Raw genomic sequence first — 18759 nt, forward strand, 5'->3', positions numbered from 1 at the left:
CTTTATACAATGATGCACTATTTAAATTTATATCTGAATATCAAATCATTTTACTCCATTGAGGTATACGAGGTCTGTTAAAAAAATACGCGGACTGACGTCATAAAACAAAATGTACTTTATTTAGAAGTTACAAGTCTGGGACCCCTTCAAAGTACTCTCCTCCCCAACGCACACACTTATCCCAACGGTGTTTCCACTTCAGTGATGTCGAGAAACCCACTCGTTGAGAAATTTATATGCAAAAACGGCTCGTTTGGGTTAAAATATTTTCTTAACCCAAACGAGGTGTTTCCACTTGTTGAAACAGTCCTGGTACGCTTCTTTTGTAATGTCTTCCAGCTCCTTCGTCGCATTTGCCTTAATCTCGGGAATCGTCTCAAATCTTCTTCCTTTCAAGGGTCTTTTGAGTTTGGGGAACAAGAAAAAATTGCAAGGAGCAAAGTCAGGTGAGTAGAGGGGGTGGGGAAGTACAGTGATCGAGTGTTTGGCCAAAAACTCACGAGGTCTGAGACACAAATTTCGCAGCAACGCGGTGCATCTTCAATTTTTCGGTCAAAATCTCGTAACAAGATCCAACTGATATCCCACACTCTTCAGCAAGCTCTCTGACAGTCAGACGTCGATTTGCCCGCACCAGGGTGTTGATTTTGTCGACGTGTGGGTCGTCAGTTGACGTGGAAGGACGTCCAGGACGCTCATCATCTTCAATGGTCTGTCGACCATCCTTAAAATGTTCATGCCACTTGAAACATGCCGCACGCTTCATAGCAAAATCAACGTAAGCCATGTTAAGCATAGCAAAAGTTTCAGTCGCAGATTTTCCAAGTTTAACACAAAATTTCACAGCAAGTCGTTGCTCCTTCAGGTCATTCATTCTGAAATCCGCCAAACGAAAAAATCGCACTTCACTTAAAACCGCGTAGCTAATACACAAATGAAGATATCTGCAATCGGGAAATGGCGTCGTAATTAGCTGATCTGTGCGAACCTAGCGACACCAAGCGGATTCCCCTAGAACCAACTGGAGCCGCGCAATTCAAACAGTCTGCGTATTTTTTGAACAGCCCTCGTACTCAATAAAATATTTAAGATGTGTCTAAACTCTGTTTATTTCAAGCTATTTTAACAAACTTAACTTTGTATGACTGCTTCTTCAGCACCACACTATGTATTCAGAAACAGATTCTTAAACTGATTAGACTAAAATAATAACACAGATTCTCAAAACATAATTAACACGACGTCGCGCTAAACTTTTTACTGTTTACCATAATTATGTTATGTTTTTTTAGGCCGTGTGGTTTACTGCTACTATGCCATATGTTGTCTTGTTTATCCTGTTCATTCGTGGCGTGACATTAGATGGCGCTCTGGATGGCATCGTGTTTTATCTTTATCCACAATGGGACAAATTGGCAAAAGCCGAGGTAAATTTTGTAAATTAAAACATACACGCAGATATCATTTTTAACACAATTACCTCAAAATTATTATAAGAGGTATTGTCTTAAAATACACAAGGTAAGAATATCCCAGTAAATTAGAAATATTTCAATACTTACAGTATGAATAAAAGTTTCAAGCTAAATTATAAGACAGAACAGTTATTTTAATATAGACAAATTAAGAATATTGTGTTATAGTAATTGCAATAATATTGAGGTAATCTACCCATGATAAAAATACAAACATAATTCTTCCATGATACATATCACCATGACACAAAAGCCAAACAGATCATACCATTATGCAGATACACCGAGGTAATATTTTATTGATGCAAATATTGAGCTAATCTTATCTTAATACAGATACCAACGTAATCTTATCATGATATACAATCAGTAGCCACTTTATTAAGTACACCTATCTAGTGATGGGTAGAATCCCTTTTTGCCTCCAGAACAGCCTGAATTCTACGCGGCATGGATTCAACAAGGTGATGAAAACATTCCTTAGGGATTTTGATCCATGCTGACTCGATAGCATCACACAATTCCTGCAAGTTTGTCAGCCACACGTTCATTTGTGAACCTCCCGTTCCACCTCACCCCAAAGGTGCTTTATTGGATTGAGATCTGGAGAACTATGCAGATCATTGGAACATACTAAAGTTACTGTCATGTTTGTGGAACCAGCTTGAGACGTTGCGTATTTTGTGACATGGCGCATTATCCTGCTGGAAGTAGCCATTGGAAAAGGTGTAGACTGTGACCATAAAGGGATACATATAGTCAACAACGATGCTAAGATTCACTGTGGCATTCAAATGATACTTATTTGGTATTAAGGAGCCTAATGTGTGCCAATAAAACATTCTCCAACCATTACACCACCACCATCAGCCTGTACCTTTGACACAAGGCAGGATGGATCCATGGATTTATGCTATTTACGTCAAATTCTGACCCTACCATCTGCATGTCGCAGCAGAAATCAAGAGTTGTCAAACCAGACGACGTTTTTCAAATCTTCAATCATCCTCTTTTGGTGGTCCCGTGCCCACTGTATCCTACTCTCATCTTCCTGTTTTTAACTGACAGGAACCCAGCATGGTCTTCTTCTGCTGTAGCCCACCTGCTTCAAGGTTCAAAGTGTTGTGCATTCATGGAAACCCTTCTGCATATACTGTTGTAAAGAGTGGTTAGTTGAGTATTTGTGGCCTTCCTGTTAGCTTGAACGAGTCTGACAATTCTCCTCTGATATCTCTCATTAACATGATATTTTTTCCCACAGAACTGCCGCTTACTGGATGTTTTTTATTTTTCGCACCATTCTCTGTGAGCTCTAAAGACTATAGTGCGTGAAAATCCCAGAAGGTCAACAGTTTCTGAGATGCTGGAACAATCACGTTTGGCACCAACAATCATTCCACGGTCAAAGTCGCTCAGATCACGCATCTTACCCATTCCAATGTTTGGTCGAATAACAACTGAAACTCTTGACCATGTCTGCATGCTTTATGTCTTGAGTTGCAACCACATGATTCGCTGTTTGATTATTTGCTTTAAAGAGCAAGTGTATCTAATAAAGTGGCCACTGAGTGTAGGTACCGAGCTAATTATGACATAGATACTTACATGAGCGTGAACTGTCTTGTTTTTGTGATACAGCTAATAAAGAAAGATCAACATCAAGTTGATTATCCAGATATTTTATGCATTTACTTATAGTTTAATTAACATACTTTTTATTCAAATCTAAGAATGCTTAAATTGCAATTTTTTAACACTTAATAATCATGACGAGTAACTAAAAGTCGTCTTGTTTTATTCTACAGGTGTGGATTGATGCAGCGACTCAAATCTTTTTTTCTCTTGGTCCAGGTTTTGGAACCTTACTTGCTCTGTCAAGTTATAATAATTTTCATAATAATTGTTACAGGTATGTGATTATTGAGTAGGTCAACAATTGTTTCTATAATAATTATTAAATATACTGTATTTATTTTACTAGTTCATCAAGACAGTGACTTGTATTATATCACTTCAATATAACAATTGATAATAATTTTAACAAACCTTTCTTTACTGACAACCGCACGTTTTTATGTACTACATGTCCTTGCTGAAGAGGCATTTCCCTCAATACCAAAACTTAAGGCTTGATATACAACAGACGAAACCTCACTTGAAACCTAGCTATAATAGTTTTTTATGAGATATCAGTTCGTATGGTATATAATGACAATGCTAGCAATGTATAACATATAAATTGGTAGTTTATAAAATATTGCATCATAATAAGACTTATTATATTTTTTTGACAAATTTTCTTTCGCTATTCTTGTAGAAATACTATTCAAACAACACATAGAGTCAGTAGAGAAACATTTGCTAAAGTTTATTACCAGTCTTTGTGATAACATATTTCAGAAACTACAGGTCCCACTTCAAGATTACATCCGTTATACACAATATAAAACAATTTAAAATATTTATCATAATCTTTGTTTCAGGTGCTATACGTTCTAAATCAACTGTTACAAGTGTGTATGGGTTGGAAGAAGCTACATCTATTACAATTATTTAATTTTAAAAACTGATAAAAATAATTGCTAAATGGTAAGTAAAACTCAACAACAAATGGTAATTTTGTTGTTGTTTTGTGTGTAAATCTAAGGTCTTGTTCTACACAAGAACTGTCTGTTTAGCTATCCCTAATTTTGAAACGATAGACTAGATGGAGGTAACTAGTTAAAAGCACTGCCAACATTTGTGTCACTCTAATCGAAGAGTGAGAGTTGACCATCAGTTTTATCAAGTACCTAAGGCCCTTAAACCAGAGCTTGATTTTACGAAAATGAGATACAACAAAGATCATTGAATTTACGGTTCAGGCACAAAAAATAATTGACCATGCCCGACCTCTAAAGAGTTCAAGATACGAACTTAATACTATCGTGCAGCATTGACTAGTAATACAAGTTTAACAGCATCGTACAGCAATAACTGATTGTATGAGTTTAACAGCATCGTACAACAACGACCGGTTATATGAGTTTAACAGCATCGTACAACAACGACCGGTTATATGAGTTTAACAGCATCGTACAACAACGACCGGTTATATGAGTTTAACAGCATCGTACAGCAATAACTGATTGTATGAGTTTAACAGAATCGTACAACAACGACCGGTTATATGAGTTTAACAGCATCGTACAACAACGACCGGTTATATGAGTTTAACAGCATCGTACAACAATGACCGGTTATATGAGTTTAACAGCATCGTACAACAATGACCGGTTATATAAGTTTAACAGCATCGTACAACAATGACCGGTTATATGAGTTTAACAGCATCGTACAACAATAACTGGTTATATGAGTTTAACAGCATCGTACAACAATGACCGGTTATATAAGTTTAACAGTATCGTACAACAATGACCGGTTATATGAGTTTAACAACATCGTACAACAATGACCGGTTATACGAGCTTAACAGCATCGTACAACAATGACTGGTTATACGAGCTTAATAGTATCCTACAAAATTTTGAATAAAAAAATCAAATAAACAGGGATCTTCTAACTATTTTTGTATCACTGTAACATATTGTTAACTAGGTCTATATGTAACATTATATTGTTTAATTTCCTCATAAGTAGATAAAGAAAATGTACTGATTTAGAATCGATATTGTTTTAATAATCTATGTACATATTTGTTTCTCCATTAGGGATGCTATAATTACCAGCAGTATCAACTGTCTCACAAGCTTCCTAGCTGGCTTTGTTATTTTCTCAGTTTTAGGCTATATGGCCCACATGTCACAGAAAGACATCCGGACCGTCGCTACTGATGGTTAGTACCAATATATAATATTTAAACTACTTCCTTGTGAAGGATTTTTCTCTTATACTATTAGAATAAAACTCTGTAGACAACAACAGTGTAGTACTAAATTTTATAGAGTCGGATCTCTGTCAAAAGTTGTCAGACGTGTTACGTCACCATCAGGGTAAAGGTCTCATTTATGAGTCAGTATTTAAATAAAGAAAATACGTGCCCCACTAACTGTTTGAGATAAGTTACGTTATTATCAAATTGGTTATGCATATGTTAGCGAGAAAAACAAACAACTGAGTTTTTCAGGTTAAGATGCAAAAAGCAACAACAACTGGGCATCAAATTAAAATCACTATCAAAACAAGTTTTAAATTTGCATATCTTATTATTTTATTATATTTTTAATTGCACTATAGTATTAACAACTCTGACTCTTATAATACCTTTCATGCCTCCTGTCCTGCCAATAAAAATATCTATATAAAAAAATAACTTTGTTGTCTATTACGTAAATGATAAATCTTTATAAAATATGTGCATTGTAAACTGCAAAATTCAATTCTATTAAGTGCTTTAATCTCTTATTCGTATATTTTAATAAATACTTGACATATGACAAAAACATTTTAATATTTTAATGCTCTGTCACATTCTATTGAACTGGAACATTCGCTTGACGCCAGCTCCTGAAGGAGAGTGTGTGCATGTGCAAGCTCTACTAGTGAACACAAATATAAACTGATTTCTGGGACTCTTAAGTGTTTGGTTATAAAGTACATTCAGTTGCAGGTGTAGATATTCTTAGTTGTGAATTGTTGGGATTTAGCTTCAATTTCAGGTGTTCCAGCATTACACTCCTGGTACACAAGTTGAAACAGAAGATAATTAAAGTAGATATTTAAATGTTCTTAAGGCAACTGATCTCAGAAAACATGTCTAATTTTACATTTAAAATATGTCTCACGAGCAACATATACGTTATTAAATTTATCTCTTTTTTTTAACGCTTTTTGTTAACATCTCATTACCCAGTGTTTAATAATCACTGTCTGGTTACATAGGGCCAGGCCTTGTATTTGTGGTGTATCCAGAAGCAATAGCGACCATGAAAGGTTCTGCATTTTGGTCAGTCCTGTTCTTCATCATGTTAATAACGTTAGGCCTAGACAGCACGGTAAGTAGATCTGGAAAAATACGTAAAGCATATGAAACTAGACTGAGACAGCACTAGTAGAAAAAAGTGGGTAAAATAGGGAAGTAATGCAAAGAGCTTGTTAAACATTAGCTTAAGGCTAGACGACATATTAACTAAAGATGGGTAAATAATGAAACCTTATTGTGGGACAAGAAAACAAGGTGAATAAAAATAGGTGGTAATTCATTACATTGAACTTGTGAAACATTACATTAGACCCAAACAACAGGATAAACTGTTGACATAGTAAACTATGCGGTTGTAGCATACTAGTGCTACTCTGCATAGTATGTCATTCTTTATTTACGAAAATTTTAACTTTTTCTTTCAATTTTAATTTCGAAACGTAAAATCCAATTGAGGTCCTATGCAAAATTCAACTTGAAGTGCTAGTTGTTTTTCTGTTGTTGTTGTTTGACTAGTCAAAATACATCCACAGTTACATTATGTTTTTCTTAACCACGAGTCAGTAGGATACCTTTATGACTGTCTCATGGAACAGAGATTCTTCCCCATTTCGCCAGCGTTATAGGGGTGTTGGGCTGAGTCTTGCATCCTGACATTTCACTCCACTCCATCTAAGATTATTCTCCCTAGTGTTTCAAAAAATAATATGATCGTATGATTTTTAACGCATTAAGAAGAATCAACAATATCTCCAATGCACCCCCTTTCTAAGGAACAATATCTCCAATGCACCCCTTCCTAAGGGACAATATCTTTAATGCACCCCTTTTCTTAAAGGACAATATCTCCAATGCACCCTCTCTGGATCTGGATTTGTTCAGCTCTAAAGAGAGTGTGTATTGCAAATACGGTTTGTTAAGAAAGATGAATCTTTGATTTTGGAAAAGACAAGACTGGCTGTGCAAATTTTATTCATGTTGTCTGTATTCTTCAGACTACAGATCGCGTGTATTTCGCTTTACTTCCAGTTAGTTTACCGTATAAATACATAACTTTCAATAGTCTTTCCACCAGATGATAAGATTATTTTCTGTGTGTTTCTTTTTGTGTTTCAGTAATCAGAGTGTTTTAACTTGATTTTCATCTTGTGGTCAAACTTGTCACAGATCTCTGCATTTTTTCATTTACACATTCGAAACCAGGCATCTCTCATTATTTGGTCATTGTGCGCATGTATAACCTCGAATTACCAAACAGTCATCTAAGGTGAAAAGTTACTAACTATGAAAATAATGAATATCCGATCCCCACACACACGTATAGAAGTAAACGCAAGCAAGTCGTGACAGAATTAGGAAACACAGTAAGGAAACTAAGGAAAAATATGCCTTCTTTTACCAATACCTTTTACCAGTTTATTAAATGCATTAATCTTTAAGGCCACTAGTAAAGAGATATTTTAAATCCTGAGAATTATATTTTAAATCATAACATCTCTGAAATTACAAACGTTTTACTAACTGCATTTGGGTATTCGACTTTTTTCTCACGTTTAAAATATAACTTAACAGTCAATAAAAGAAACTATATAATTTAACTCAGAATCAAATATCGTGTTTCAAGTCAGTACATTTTTTTTCCTATAACGTAATATTATATACTTTTCCTCTTTCATAACAATGTACCAAATAATAATACTTGAAATTTGCCCGATTTCAACTGATTTGTATGTGACTATTTATAGTTTGGTGGTTTAGAAGCCATGATAACAGGTCTGTGCGATGAATATCCCACTGTACTGCGTCGACATCGAGAAATATTCGTTGGGATTTTGATCCTATTTATTTATCTGTGTGCTTTACCAACTACGACATACGTGAGTATCTTCTGTTTATATAACGTGTGTTCTACTAACTAAAACATACGGAAATTCCTTCTGTTTATCTCACTTGTGTTCTTTCAGCTACAACATATGTATCTTTTTGTTATATAATGTGTGTTCTAGCATCTACAATATACGTATCTATTGTTTATACCATGTGTGTTCTGCTAACTACAACATATGCGAGTGTGTTTTTTTTTGTTTCTGTAATGTATGTTCTTGCGATTAAATCATACATGAGTATTTTCTGTTTATGTAACGTGTGTTCTTCCAACTACAGATTACGTATCTTCTATTTATAAAATCTGTGTTTCATCTATTAAAACAAGCGTATCTTCTGTTTATATAATTTGTGCTCTACCAATTGCAAAATACGTATCTTCTGATCATATAAAGTATGTTGTACCATCTACAGCATGGATAGGCTCTATTTACATAATGTGTGTTCTAACAACTATAACATCTGCTGTTTTATATAATCTGTATACAATCGCATGATGTTTTCTTTTTATATAATGTGTATTCTACCATCTACAACCAATCAGAACGTAGCGAGCACTATATTGCAAGGAGGAGTTTTTTCCAAAAATGGGGACCTCTAACCTTCTTTTACAAACGCCCCACGCTAGTACTGCGGTATGTCTACGGATTTACAACGCTAAAATTAGGGGTTCGATTCCCCTCGATGGGCTCAACAGATAGCCCGATGTGGCTTTGCTATAAGAAAAACACATAAACACACACACTCTTTTACAAAAAAAACTTAAGTGTTTTACCCTAAATGAAACTTGTATAACGAAGTATTCAAAGCTTATTTATTTAAAAACACAAGAGCAACAGCTTCTAGACTACTTTTTAGGATATCGGAATGATCGTTTGGTCCTTCTGACCCTCAATGAGTATGCCCCTGTCTATGTATCATCTATTTATATGTGTGTATTCTACCGATTACAGCATATGTATCTGTTGTTTATGTATCTTTTGTTTTACTGATTACAACCTATTTATCTGTTGTTTACGTATTTGTGTATTCTACGAATACCGTGTAGGTATCCTCTCTTTATATATCCAAATGTGTTTTACTAAGTACAATCTATCTGGAGATATTCTGTTTATATATATGTGTGTTCTACCAACTACAATCTACCTTTAAATTCTGGTTATATACTATATTTACTAATGTATTCTACTAAGTACAACCTACGTATCCTCTAACCATATATACACTTCTGTGTTATACCAAATACATATATTCTATTTCTTTCAGCGGTAACGTATTAGATTGTTCTTTGTTAATATATACTCGCAACCTCTACGAATACCTTCTGCTTATGCATACTCTGTGTTCAACCACGTGCACTGTAAAGTGTGTATCTTCTATTTATATGGTTGGCTGTTCTACAAACTGCAGTTTAAGCATCATTATTTTATATTGTTGTAAGCTAAGTTTTGTAATGTTTTAGTTTAGAAACTTTTAGAAACGTAGTGATGATATGTTAAGCCTATTAAGGAACTTAAAGCTTAATTTATGAGTTATGTTAATTTCTTGCTTATCGTTAGTAAAACTGATTAAGTTATAAAACTTATTTGAATAAACAAAATGCTTTCCATTCACCGAAGGAACTAAACTTTGTATTATTTTTACCGAATAATCAAAAAAGAAACCACTCAACTTTACAGCATTGATGTCAGCAATGGGATATTTGGTAAAAATAAAATACAATTCCAACTGAATTTCAAGATAACGACAAGTGTTCAAAAACGGAGAAAAATTCAATGGAAACGATGAAACATATAGCAAGATCAAGAAGAAAGAGAAAGCAATTTGAGGGAGTAGTTTAAAGAAAAGGCTTAAAAGTTAAAGAAGAATTATGTACTGAAATAAAAAATCGTTGAAGAACAGATCAACGAATCTGTTGAAGATGTTTAGAAAGATTACAATGATAAAAATGATCAGATAAAAAAGACATCTATTAAGTGATAAAAGGTCATAACGACAAACGAAAGAAGTAAAAAAAAGGACAAAAAAGAAGTAGAAAAATATTATAACTGCTAAACCAACAAATTAAAATGAATAGCACTGGCAAAATAAAACATCTGGAAAATGCAAGAGTAATCTATCCACACATTTCTCTGTACTTGCCCAATACTTTCATCCTCAACACCTTTAAATATAGAAGAATCCATCTGGCACACACACACATGTTCCTACTACTTTTGTGCCGTCTATGACTCGGAATATTCCTGAATTTTCATATATACTACTATCTCAGCAAGTTACAGAATGTGGCAGTCTCTTTCACCAACATCGTCTCATCATGAAACTAACAAACTACAATGGAAAGATACCATGGGAGGCAAATCAGATTCAGTTTAAAATCATTTATAAAGAGAATGGCTTGTAATAAAAATAAACTTTTTAACTTGACGCCCATTTAAAAAGAATAGCTTTATCATCATTTATGTAATCTGTATCGAATCCGGTTTCTAGTGGTGGGAGTTCTCAGACATATCTCTGTGCCACAATGGAGCTTATGGAATGGCAGAGCCATAACAATTATGCAGAACATGTGGCTTTCTTATCAAAGTTTCAGACAACATACCAGAAAGAAGTTTCCAAAGTCGAAGTCAGAAGCAGAGTAAAAAGTTAAGTTGAGATCTTAGCTGAACTTTTAAAAAACATGGAAATACTTGACCAGTTACCTTATAAGGATACAAAGAATGGATTTGTTGTCACGTAACTAATGTATAGATAAGAATATTCAAATTAGGTTAAAGAAAAGTTGGAGTACGTCACGTTTAGTTGGTATTGGAACTAGAATCAGATAAACTTGCAAACCGACAACTGAATTCATTATTCAGGAATTATGAACGTATTAGATCAAATAGTGTAGAAAATAAATTGATTTAGTGGAAGTATAGAAGAAGTGAAATAATTTGTTAGACAACTGAAGGAAGCAAGTAAACCGCAAGTAAAAGATATTTCAACTGCCACTTAAATGGGGGTACTACCAATAACTACAGAAGAAAGTCTTTAAGTAGAGAGTTGTTTACCTAAGAAAGAGGAAGCAAACCATAGGGTAAAAGATGTTTCAACTGTAACCTAAAAGAATACAATGCTAGAAAGTAAGAAACTAGTGAGACGACATTATGAGGGTACAAACGCTCCATCTGTCCCAGTGTTTACCTTTGATATAAATAAATATCACCTTGCACACAATGATCAGTCTCTTTCCACCTTGAAGACAAGTCAGGGTCAGACATTCAGATTTGTTGCAATATATTTTCCGTTGTTCCTTCTCTTATTTGCGATTAACATTCTTTTCTGAACGGGAAATCAGGATATCTGAGTATTCTACACTAATATTTTCTGTTTATTCACCTGCCTATAGTAGTAATTAAATCTACGTGAGCATCTCCTATTTATATATATCCAAACACAACGTACCTGTGTATATTCTGCTTAGACATATGTATGTCCTTTCTGCTAACCTGTATTTAGCAAATTCTGAAAATAGTATCCTACTAATAACTTAAAGAATTACCTGTAATTTTCTATTACGACTAATTAACAGTATGTATTATAATGTGTAAGTACATTAACGAATCTTTATTCAGAGTATTTTCCTAATGATTTTGAAGTTGTTTCAACATTTGAGTTAAATAGATTAGGTTCAACAACAATGAAACACGTGTTCTGTTTATACATCGTTTCATGTATTTAAATATATTTCTACTCAAACGGTTTTGATTAATTAAAGATTGATAAATGCAGTAAGAGCAGGAAATATGGTTTATTCAGGCTTCGCAAATTTAGAAGTAACAACAGTTTTAACTAGTTATAACTTGATACATGAGGTAATAACGAGTGCCTTGGCTCTAGTTAGAGTTTGATACATTTGGTAGCAACGACAGTTTTTAGCTTGATGTGTGAGGTAACAATCAGAGTTTTAGCTTGATATTAGCTTTATACTTACTATGACAATAAGGTTTTCGCTAGTTAGAGTTCAATAAATGGGATAACAAGTTTGGCAACAGAGTTTAATAGAACTGGTAAAAAAAGCTTAGCTTGTTGGAATTTAAATACACAATAAATATTATGGTTGGCTCCAGCTGGATAAAGTATAGTAATAGTAAAATGTTTTCACAGTCATATTTAGTATGTAAAGTGACAGTTTCATTTTCTTCATTCACTTTTCTCGCAGGGTGGTAACTATGTGGTAAATTTACTGGATTCTTATGGTACATCGATATCCGTGTTGTTTGTCGTCTTTGTGGAGGCAGCTACAGTTTGCTGGCTTTATGGTGAGTAATTTTTCTGAATAACACTAACGCTTTTGACCTACTTCAAACTTCAGAATTCATCTAGTTAATGTCAACTAGCAGACTAATTTATTTTATACACGAATTGTTAAATTTAAGTCTGAACAGAAATTACATTCATTTTCCAACATGGGATAGAAACTGTAATTTCATCCAGTAAAAATTACATACACGTTAATAGTCAGTTTCTAATCTTGGAAAAATTATATTCGCTTTTTAATGTTTCTGATTCCATAAACTGTCTTTTTATCAGTTGAAACATTGTGGTCTTGGTCGTCCGCGCAGCGAAGGCCGTGAAGCAATATTTCCCTGTGCTCCTTTCTCTTGTACCCACTATCACATATGTACAATGATCTCCTAATAAAGCTAATTAAAAATGATAAGGAATAACATTACCTTCCATCGGTGACTGTTATCTATTGAAACAATATTAACTCTTCTTGTATGTTCGCACGCTTGCTATACCAATCACGATTTTCGAAAGCAATAACGGTTGGTCATTTGCGAATAAACACATTTTTTTAATAGTTCAAAGCAACTTCTAGGTCATTTCTTAGGCCTAATACAAAACTGTGAAATATCTAAGTTAACTATCTAGGGAACTAATGCGAACTCAATCGTTGTTTTTTAATTCAAGTTTAATATTTATTGAACAAGCTTCCATCTCACCTTGCTCGTGCTAATGTATGCAAAAGATACGTCTTGTTTTATTATAATAATAGTGAGAAACGACGTAATATACAGAATTACAAAAATCGATAAACCTCAGAAAATATGTTTCTACAATATTGTTTTCTTTGTAGAGACACGTCAGCTTTGAACAGAAAAATTGAAAGCTATATCTATAGATATTAAATCTGGTGATAAAAATCTGATAAAATTGTTTTTATTTTCGTCATGCCGAATCTTATTTTTATGGTTTCCTTTTTATTATTACTGCTATTATGAAATCAGTCCTTTTTATATAAAACTTGCACAGTATTTGGATACGCCTCTAAGACTTCAAATTATGGGTCATGGTGTGACTGTCCTGCTTATTCCACTTATTTTTTGTTACTGTGAATGTACATACATATGGGATAACGTCATAGAATGTTCTGTGACCACAGCTTTTCACGATTAATCTTCTCTAGCAATAAGTATCTGAAGATGTTTCAGTCGTTTACTTGTTTGGATAACTAGAACCAGTGAAATTACGATATGACTAATGATGTTAACAATTTAAAGAGTTTTCTTTATAATATAATTACAGTGACATCTTAATTCTATACTTACAAATTATGTGGTAGTTTAAAGGCAATTATTGCTCGTTAAGCTCATTAACTATTTTGAACTTTTCTGTAGAAATTGTAGCGCCATCTGTTTACGAATTATAATAATATTTTCTAAAAAATATGTCGCATTCCTTGCCTAAAACAGGTTGACACTGAATAAAAATGTTGATCAAAAGTATAAAATACACTGCGTAATATTAGTAAACTCCACTCTGTTTAGGTGTCAAGCAGTAACACCTACATCTTCTGTTTTAGTCCTTTAGGGTATTAAATATCCTATATACAAGAAAGATAAATTGAATATTAGATACATGTTTCGAAAACGTGAGCTTCAGCTACATCAAAAATTAACAACAACAAAAAACACACATCTGTAAAAATATCTGACATTATATGAAATAACCAATACAGACAGTGTAATTGGTAAACACTGGAAGATTTTAGAACTTAAAGCAACGGGCTTTCTGCCAAGTATTGAACAATGGAAATGTTATGTAATAAAACATGTAATGCGAAACTTTGAGGAACACATAACTCGTATGTAATAAACACTTGAGATGAGATAATACAGAAATGTATTTCACCAAATTGATTCTAGGGTACAGCGAAAAAGCGACATTTGTAAACTGAATTTGTGCACAACAAGTAAAGAATCATACATTATAACAACACCCCTACAAGAATGAATTTCTCTAGAGAATGCGAGGTCTATACGCATATACATATACACACACAATAACACTCATCAACACTAATTTCTTGTATAGCAACTCAGGATGTAACCCACAGAAACTTGGCCCATAATTGATTTTTCTTCAAAAATTGTTCGGGACGGACATATCTCACTAGCAAACCTGCACAGCAGTCCAAAGGACAGTTTGGTTTGTTTTTAATTTTGCGCAAAGCTACACGAAGGCTATCTGCGCTAGCCGTCCCTAATTTAGCAGAGTAAAATTAGTGGGAAGGCAGCTAGTAATCACCACCCACCGCCAACTCTTGGGCTACTCTTTTACCAATGAATAAAGGGATTGACTGTCACATTATAACGCCCCCACGGCTGAAAGGGCAAGCATGTTTGGTGTGACGGTGATTCGAACCCGTGACCCTCGGATTACGAGTCGAGTATCTTAACCACCTGGCCATGCCGGGTCCCATAGGAACTAGAATATCTCTTTGTTACTTGTACAGCTACACAATAGACTATTGTATCGAAAGACAGTTTGTTACGTAATAAATCCCCAGACTAAACGATGAGCCTCGGGGAGTATCTGTTAGTTTGTGGGAGTTTTCAAAAGTTTTAGTTTGACGCTGTTGCTCTGTCACACACTTATTTTCAACAAGAACAAAAGAGAATACAGGCAATACTTTATATATATGCAGTTTGTTTCTCACATCTATTATTGTTTTACCTAAAATTCCGATTTGTTATAAAGTTGTATATACAGATGTATGCGAAAAAAGATATATATAGGCTTAATGTTTTAAAAATATCATAAAAATATATTTTGACAAACTTCTATTGTATGCATCTTAGGAGCTCAGCGGTTTTCGGGACAAGTACAGAAAATGCTAGGATTGAGACCTGGGATCTTTTGGAGGCTCTGCTGGACCTACGTCAGCCCTATTTTTATATTCGTAAGTTATACTGTACATGGAACTTGTTGAACATTCGCTGAAGGAATTTCTTATATGAGGTCTTTACCTTTCTCTAGCCTCAGTCGGCTTTAACTTACCATTTTTATCCTCATTGTTGATTGCTGCTGTCGTTGGTGTATAAATACTGTCTCTATTGCTCATAATTCATAATTATTGTTAATGTGCATTACATATAGTTAAGTGTAATTATGCATCACACATGGATCACTATTACTGTCGTTTCTATACAAATAGCGCTTGTGCTGCATTGAATAATTGATAGCGTTTCTTGTATAAATAATTAAGTTTGCATCTGTTACATATGGAACAATGGTGTGTCAGTGGACTTATACCGCTAGAAATCGGGTTTCGATACTCGTTGTAGATAGAGTACAAATAAGCTCTTGTATATTTTGTGCTCAATAACAAACAACAACTGTACAAATACTATGTGCACTGTTTCGAATAATTATTAACGTTTCTTGCAAACAATGAAAATTTTGCATTGTTCCTAGTTTGTAAGCTAGGCCTTAAAATGTATAATTCGTAAAACACTTGATATTCACTATCATTTCTCGTATTACGTCTCTATTATACATAGTTCTTTATTATGGTCGTTTGTCATTGTGTTTCCTCTATTCACAGTGCATTTTCCTGTTCGCTATGATTTATTATAAGGACTTGGAATGGCAAGATTACCAGTATCCAAAGTGGTCTATAACTGTTGGTTGGCTCTTAACAGTATCGTCCTTGTCATTTATCCCAATATACATGATATATCGTATCATAATTACACCTGGAACCTTCACTCAGGTAATAGCTTTAACATGTTCTATAGTCCGAAAGTAAAATTTTGAATTTTTTATACACATAAAATATCTATTTTAAAACCACCGTCCTATACACCACTTTCTTTCAAGTAAGAACTTTTATGTTACACAGCATCGTGTTTTATCTCACTCTCACTTTCAAGCTCCAATCCAGGTACGAAACTGGGGTTGGGGAATATACATATATCTCATAAAAATTAGCCGCTTACTGGGTGTCATAATAGAGCAGGAGATCTTGTGATTTTTGACTCATAAAAGTGCCCTCAGAGGGCTGCAACTCCAGAAAATGCTGCTTCAGAGTAAATATTTAATATTTTACTTGCCTGAAAGTGGATAATCCATACTGAGATCAGTAAATAATGGACAGTTAACATTCGGTTCCCCAAAAGAGTGATAATGCAATAATTGGTCATACTGATTACAATGATTCTTGAGTACTTCACGGTTATGCTATAAATCTTTATGCTTGATAGCGGTTTTACAAATGTTGTTATTATTTTTAATTTAAACTTAAGTAAATATATAATCTGATTGCTTTTCATGAGCGGTAAATTTTATTCTCAACTCTGCCCTTGATGAAAGCCTACAAATAAAAGTGACTCTCAGTTCATAGTTGGTTTCTTTTTAAAGCTTTTTTAACACACTTCAAATGTCTTACCTTAACCATTTTGGAAGTTATTTTAAGAAAACTACAATCCTCCATCTTTACTGTCCTGGAAACATACGTAAATTGGAAAAAAATGAACAGTATCTCTGTGAGTATTTTCAATAGCGTTAATTCTTCCGGAAAATTGTCGTAAAACAGAGGAAGTAGATCGGAAATGAAAAATGTAGCAGCCGAGTCGAGAAACTTAACAGAAATTACAAAGCAGTTGCGTCAATTCATGTTCAAAACAGCCTATTTTACAGTAAAAATGTGGTCAATATTTTCACTGTGTGAATTTTGTACATTTAATGCGCAAAATTTAATAAGAATCTTGAATTTTACTTCTATGAAAATCTATAGTCTCCATCGAGAAGCAAGAAATATCCCCCAAAATATTTTCATTGTGAAATGTATCCATAAACAGGCAGAAGATTTTCGTTGGTATTAAATAGTCACTACAATCATGTGAAAAACGTCTGTAGTCCAATTTTTATACCTAACTTTATTAAACGGAGCGAGGCAGAGCTGGATAAGGTTATTAACATAATTAAGTTTGATTATTTATTCATTTGATGTGTATGTGTCCCAGCCTATGACTACAGAAGTTGATGTCATAGTTAACTTAATTGTGGTCTCAGTTGCAAAACAGGACAAATAGTCTCTTCTACATCATTTCCTCAAAATTATTATGGTCACTTTTCTATATTATAACTTCATTTCTATAATTTTCCATCCAATAATCTTACTATAATGATTCTTTTTTTTTAATTTCGCGCAAAGCTACTCGAGGGCTCTCTGCGCTAACCATCCCTAATTTAGCAGTGTAAGACTAGAGGGAAGGCAGCTAGTCATCACCACCCACCGCTAACTCTTGGGCTACTCTTTTACCAACGAATAATGGGATTGACCGTAATATTATGACTACGCCCCCACGGCTGAAAGGACGAGCATGTTTGGCGCGACGGGGATGCGAACCCGAAACCCTCAGATTGCGAGTCGCACGGCCACGCTTGACCATGCCGGGCCTATAATGATAATTAACTGTTCGTTGAGCGTTTTTGCTTTGGGGTCCATCACGTACACCTGGCTGCCTCGATTACAAACTTTTATCAAAATAACTTTGAAAAAAAGAAAGATTGACAGAGATTGGATTCGAACTTTCGATTTGCATAGTAAAAATAACCAACTTTACTTCACCTTCAGGATGAGAATTTATATATATTCTGAATGGTAGAATGTCCAAATCCAATATATATATATATATATATATATGCAAAAATACCATATGAAAAAACGGCCTTCGGTTTAGTTGTTTTACAGCAAAGTCACACGAAGCTATCTCCTGTTGGTGTATTTGTTTTAGAACAAATCCACATTCATTTGTTTGCTGTCAGTTTATCTGTTTTAGAACAAAGCCAGATTAAGCTATCTGTTGTGTCCACTGAAGCGAATCGCAGCCGGATGTAAGAATTGTAAGTTCATGAAATTACCATTGTCTCACCAGGTATTCAGGAGAAAAAATGCACCAGTAATATATTATTCTGGTTATTTCTGGTGCAACAGTTACCGAGGTATAAGTAAAATACTCACCAGTTCACCAGTTTAAATTTTATCATAAAGGTAGCATCTTATCAGATATTACATCTTCTGCGTTTACGTTACTTTTGTAGAATGTTTTGGTTCATTTGGAAATATAAACGGAAAGCCCTAAATCTTTATTTATACAATTTTATTTTAATTTATGTTTTATCAAAACCAAATACAAG

The 18759-nt window shown here is 34.1% G+C and overlaps 1 protein-coding gene across 2 annotated transcripts in view; it reads left to right on the top strand.

Moving 5' to 3' along the window:
• LOC143239707 (sodium-dependent serotonin transporter-like) overlaps positions 1 to 18759 on the top strand; it is a 60812-nt gene that overhangs the window by 38902 nt on the left and 3151 nt on the right. Inside the window, exons 5-12 of one of the 2 annotated variants that reach the window (XM_076481115.1) lie at positions 1296 to 1430; positions 3284 to 3387; positions 5192 to 5316; positions 6363 to 6475; positions 8148 to 8279; positions 12491 to 12590; positions 15417 to 15517; positions 16163 to 16330. In XM_076481115.1, the coding sequence (XP_076337230.1) occupies positions 1296 to 1430; positions 3284 to 3387; positions 5192 to 5316; positions 6363 to 6475; positions 8148 to 8279; positions 12491 to 12590; positions 15417 to 15517; positions 16163 to 16330 (978 nt within the window). The remainder of the gene's footprint in view (positions 1 to 1295; positions 1431 to 3283; positions 3388 to 5191; positions 5317 to 6362; positions 6476 to 8147; positions 8280 to 12490; positions 12591 to 15416; positions 15518 to 16162; positions 16331 to 18759) is intronic. The other variant, XM_076481116.1, reaches the window with a different exon arrangement.

The sequence above is a fragment of the Tachypleus tridentatus genome, chromosome 13 (assembly GCF_004210375.1).
Source record: "Tachypleus tridentatus isolate NWPU-2018 chromosome 13, ASM421037v1, whole genome shotgun sequence".
In the NCBI taxonomy this organism is placed as follows: Eukaryota; Metazoa; Arthropoda; class Merostomata; order Xiphosura; family Limulidae; genus Tachypleus; species Tachypleus tridentatus.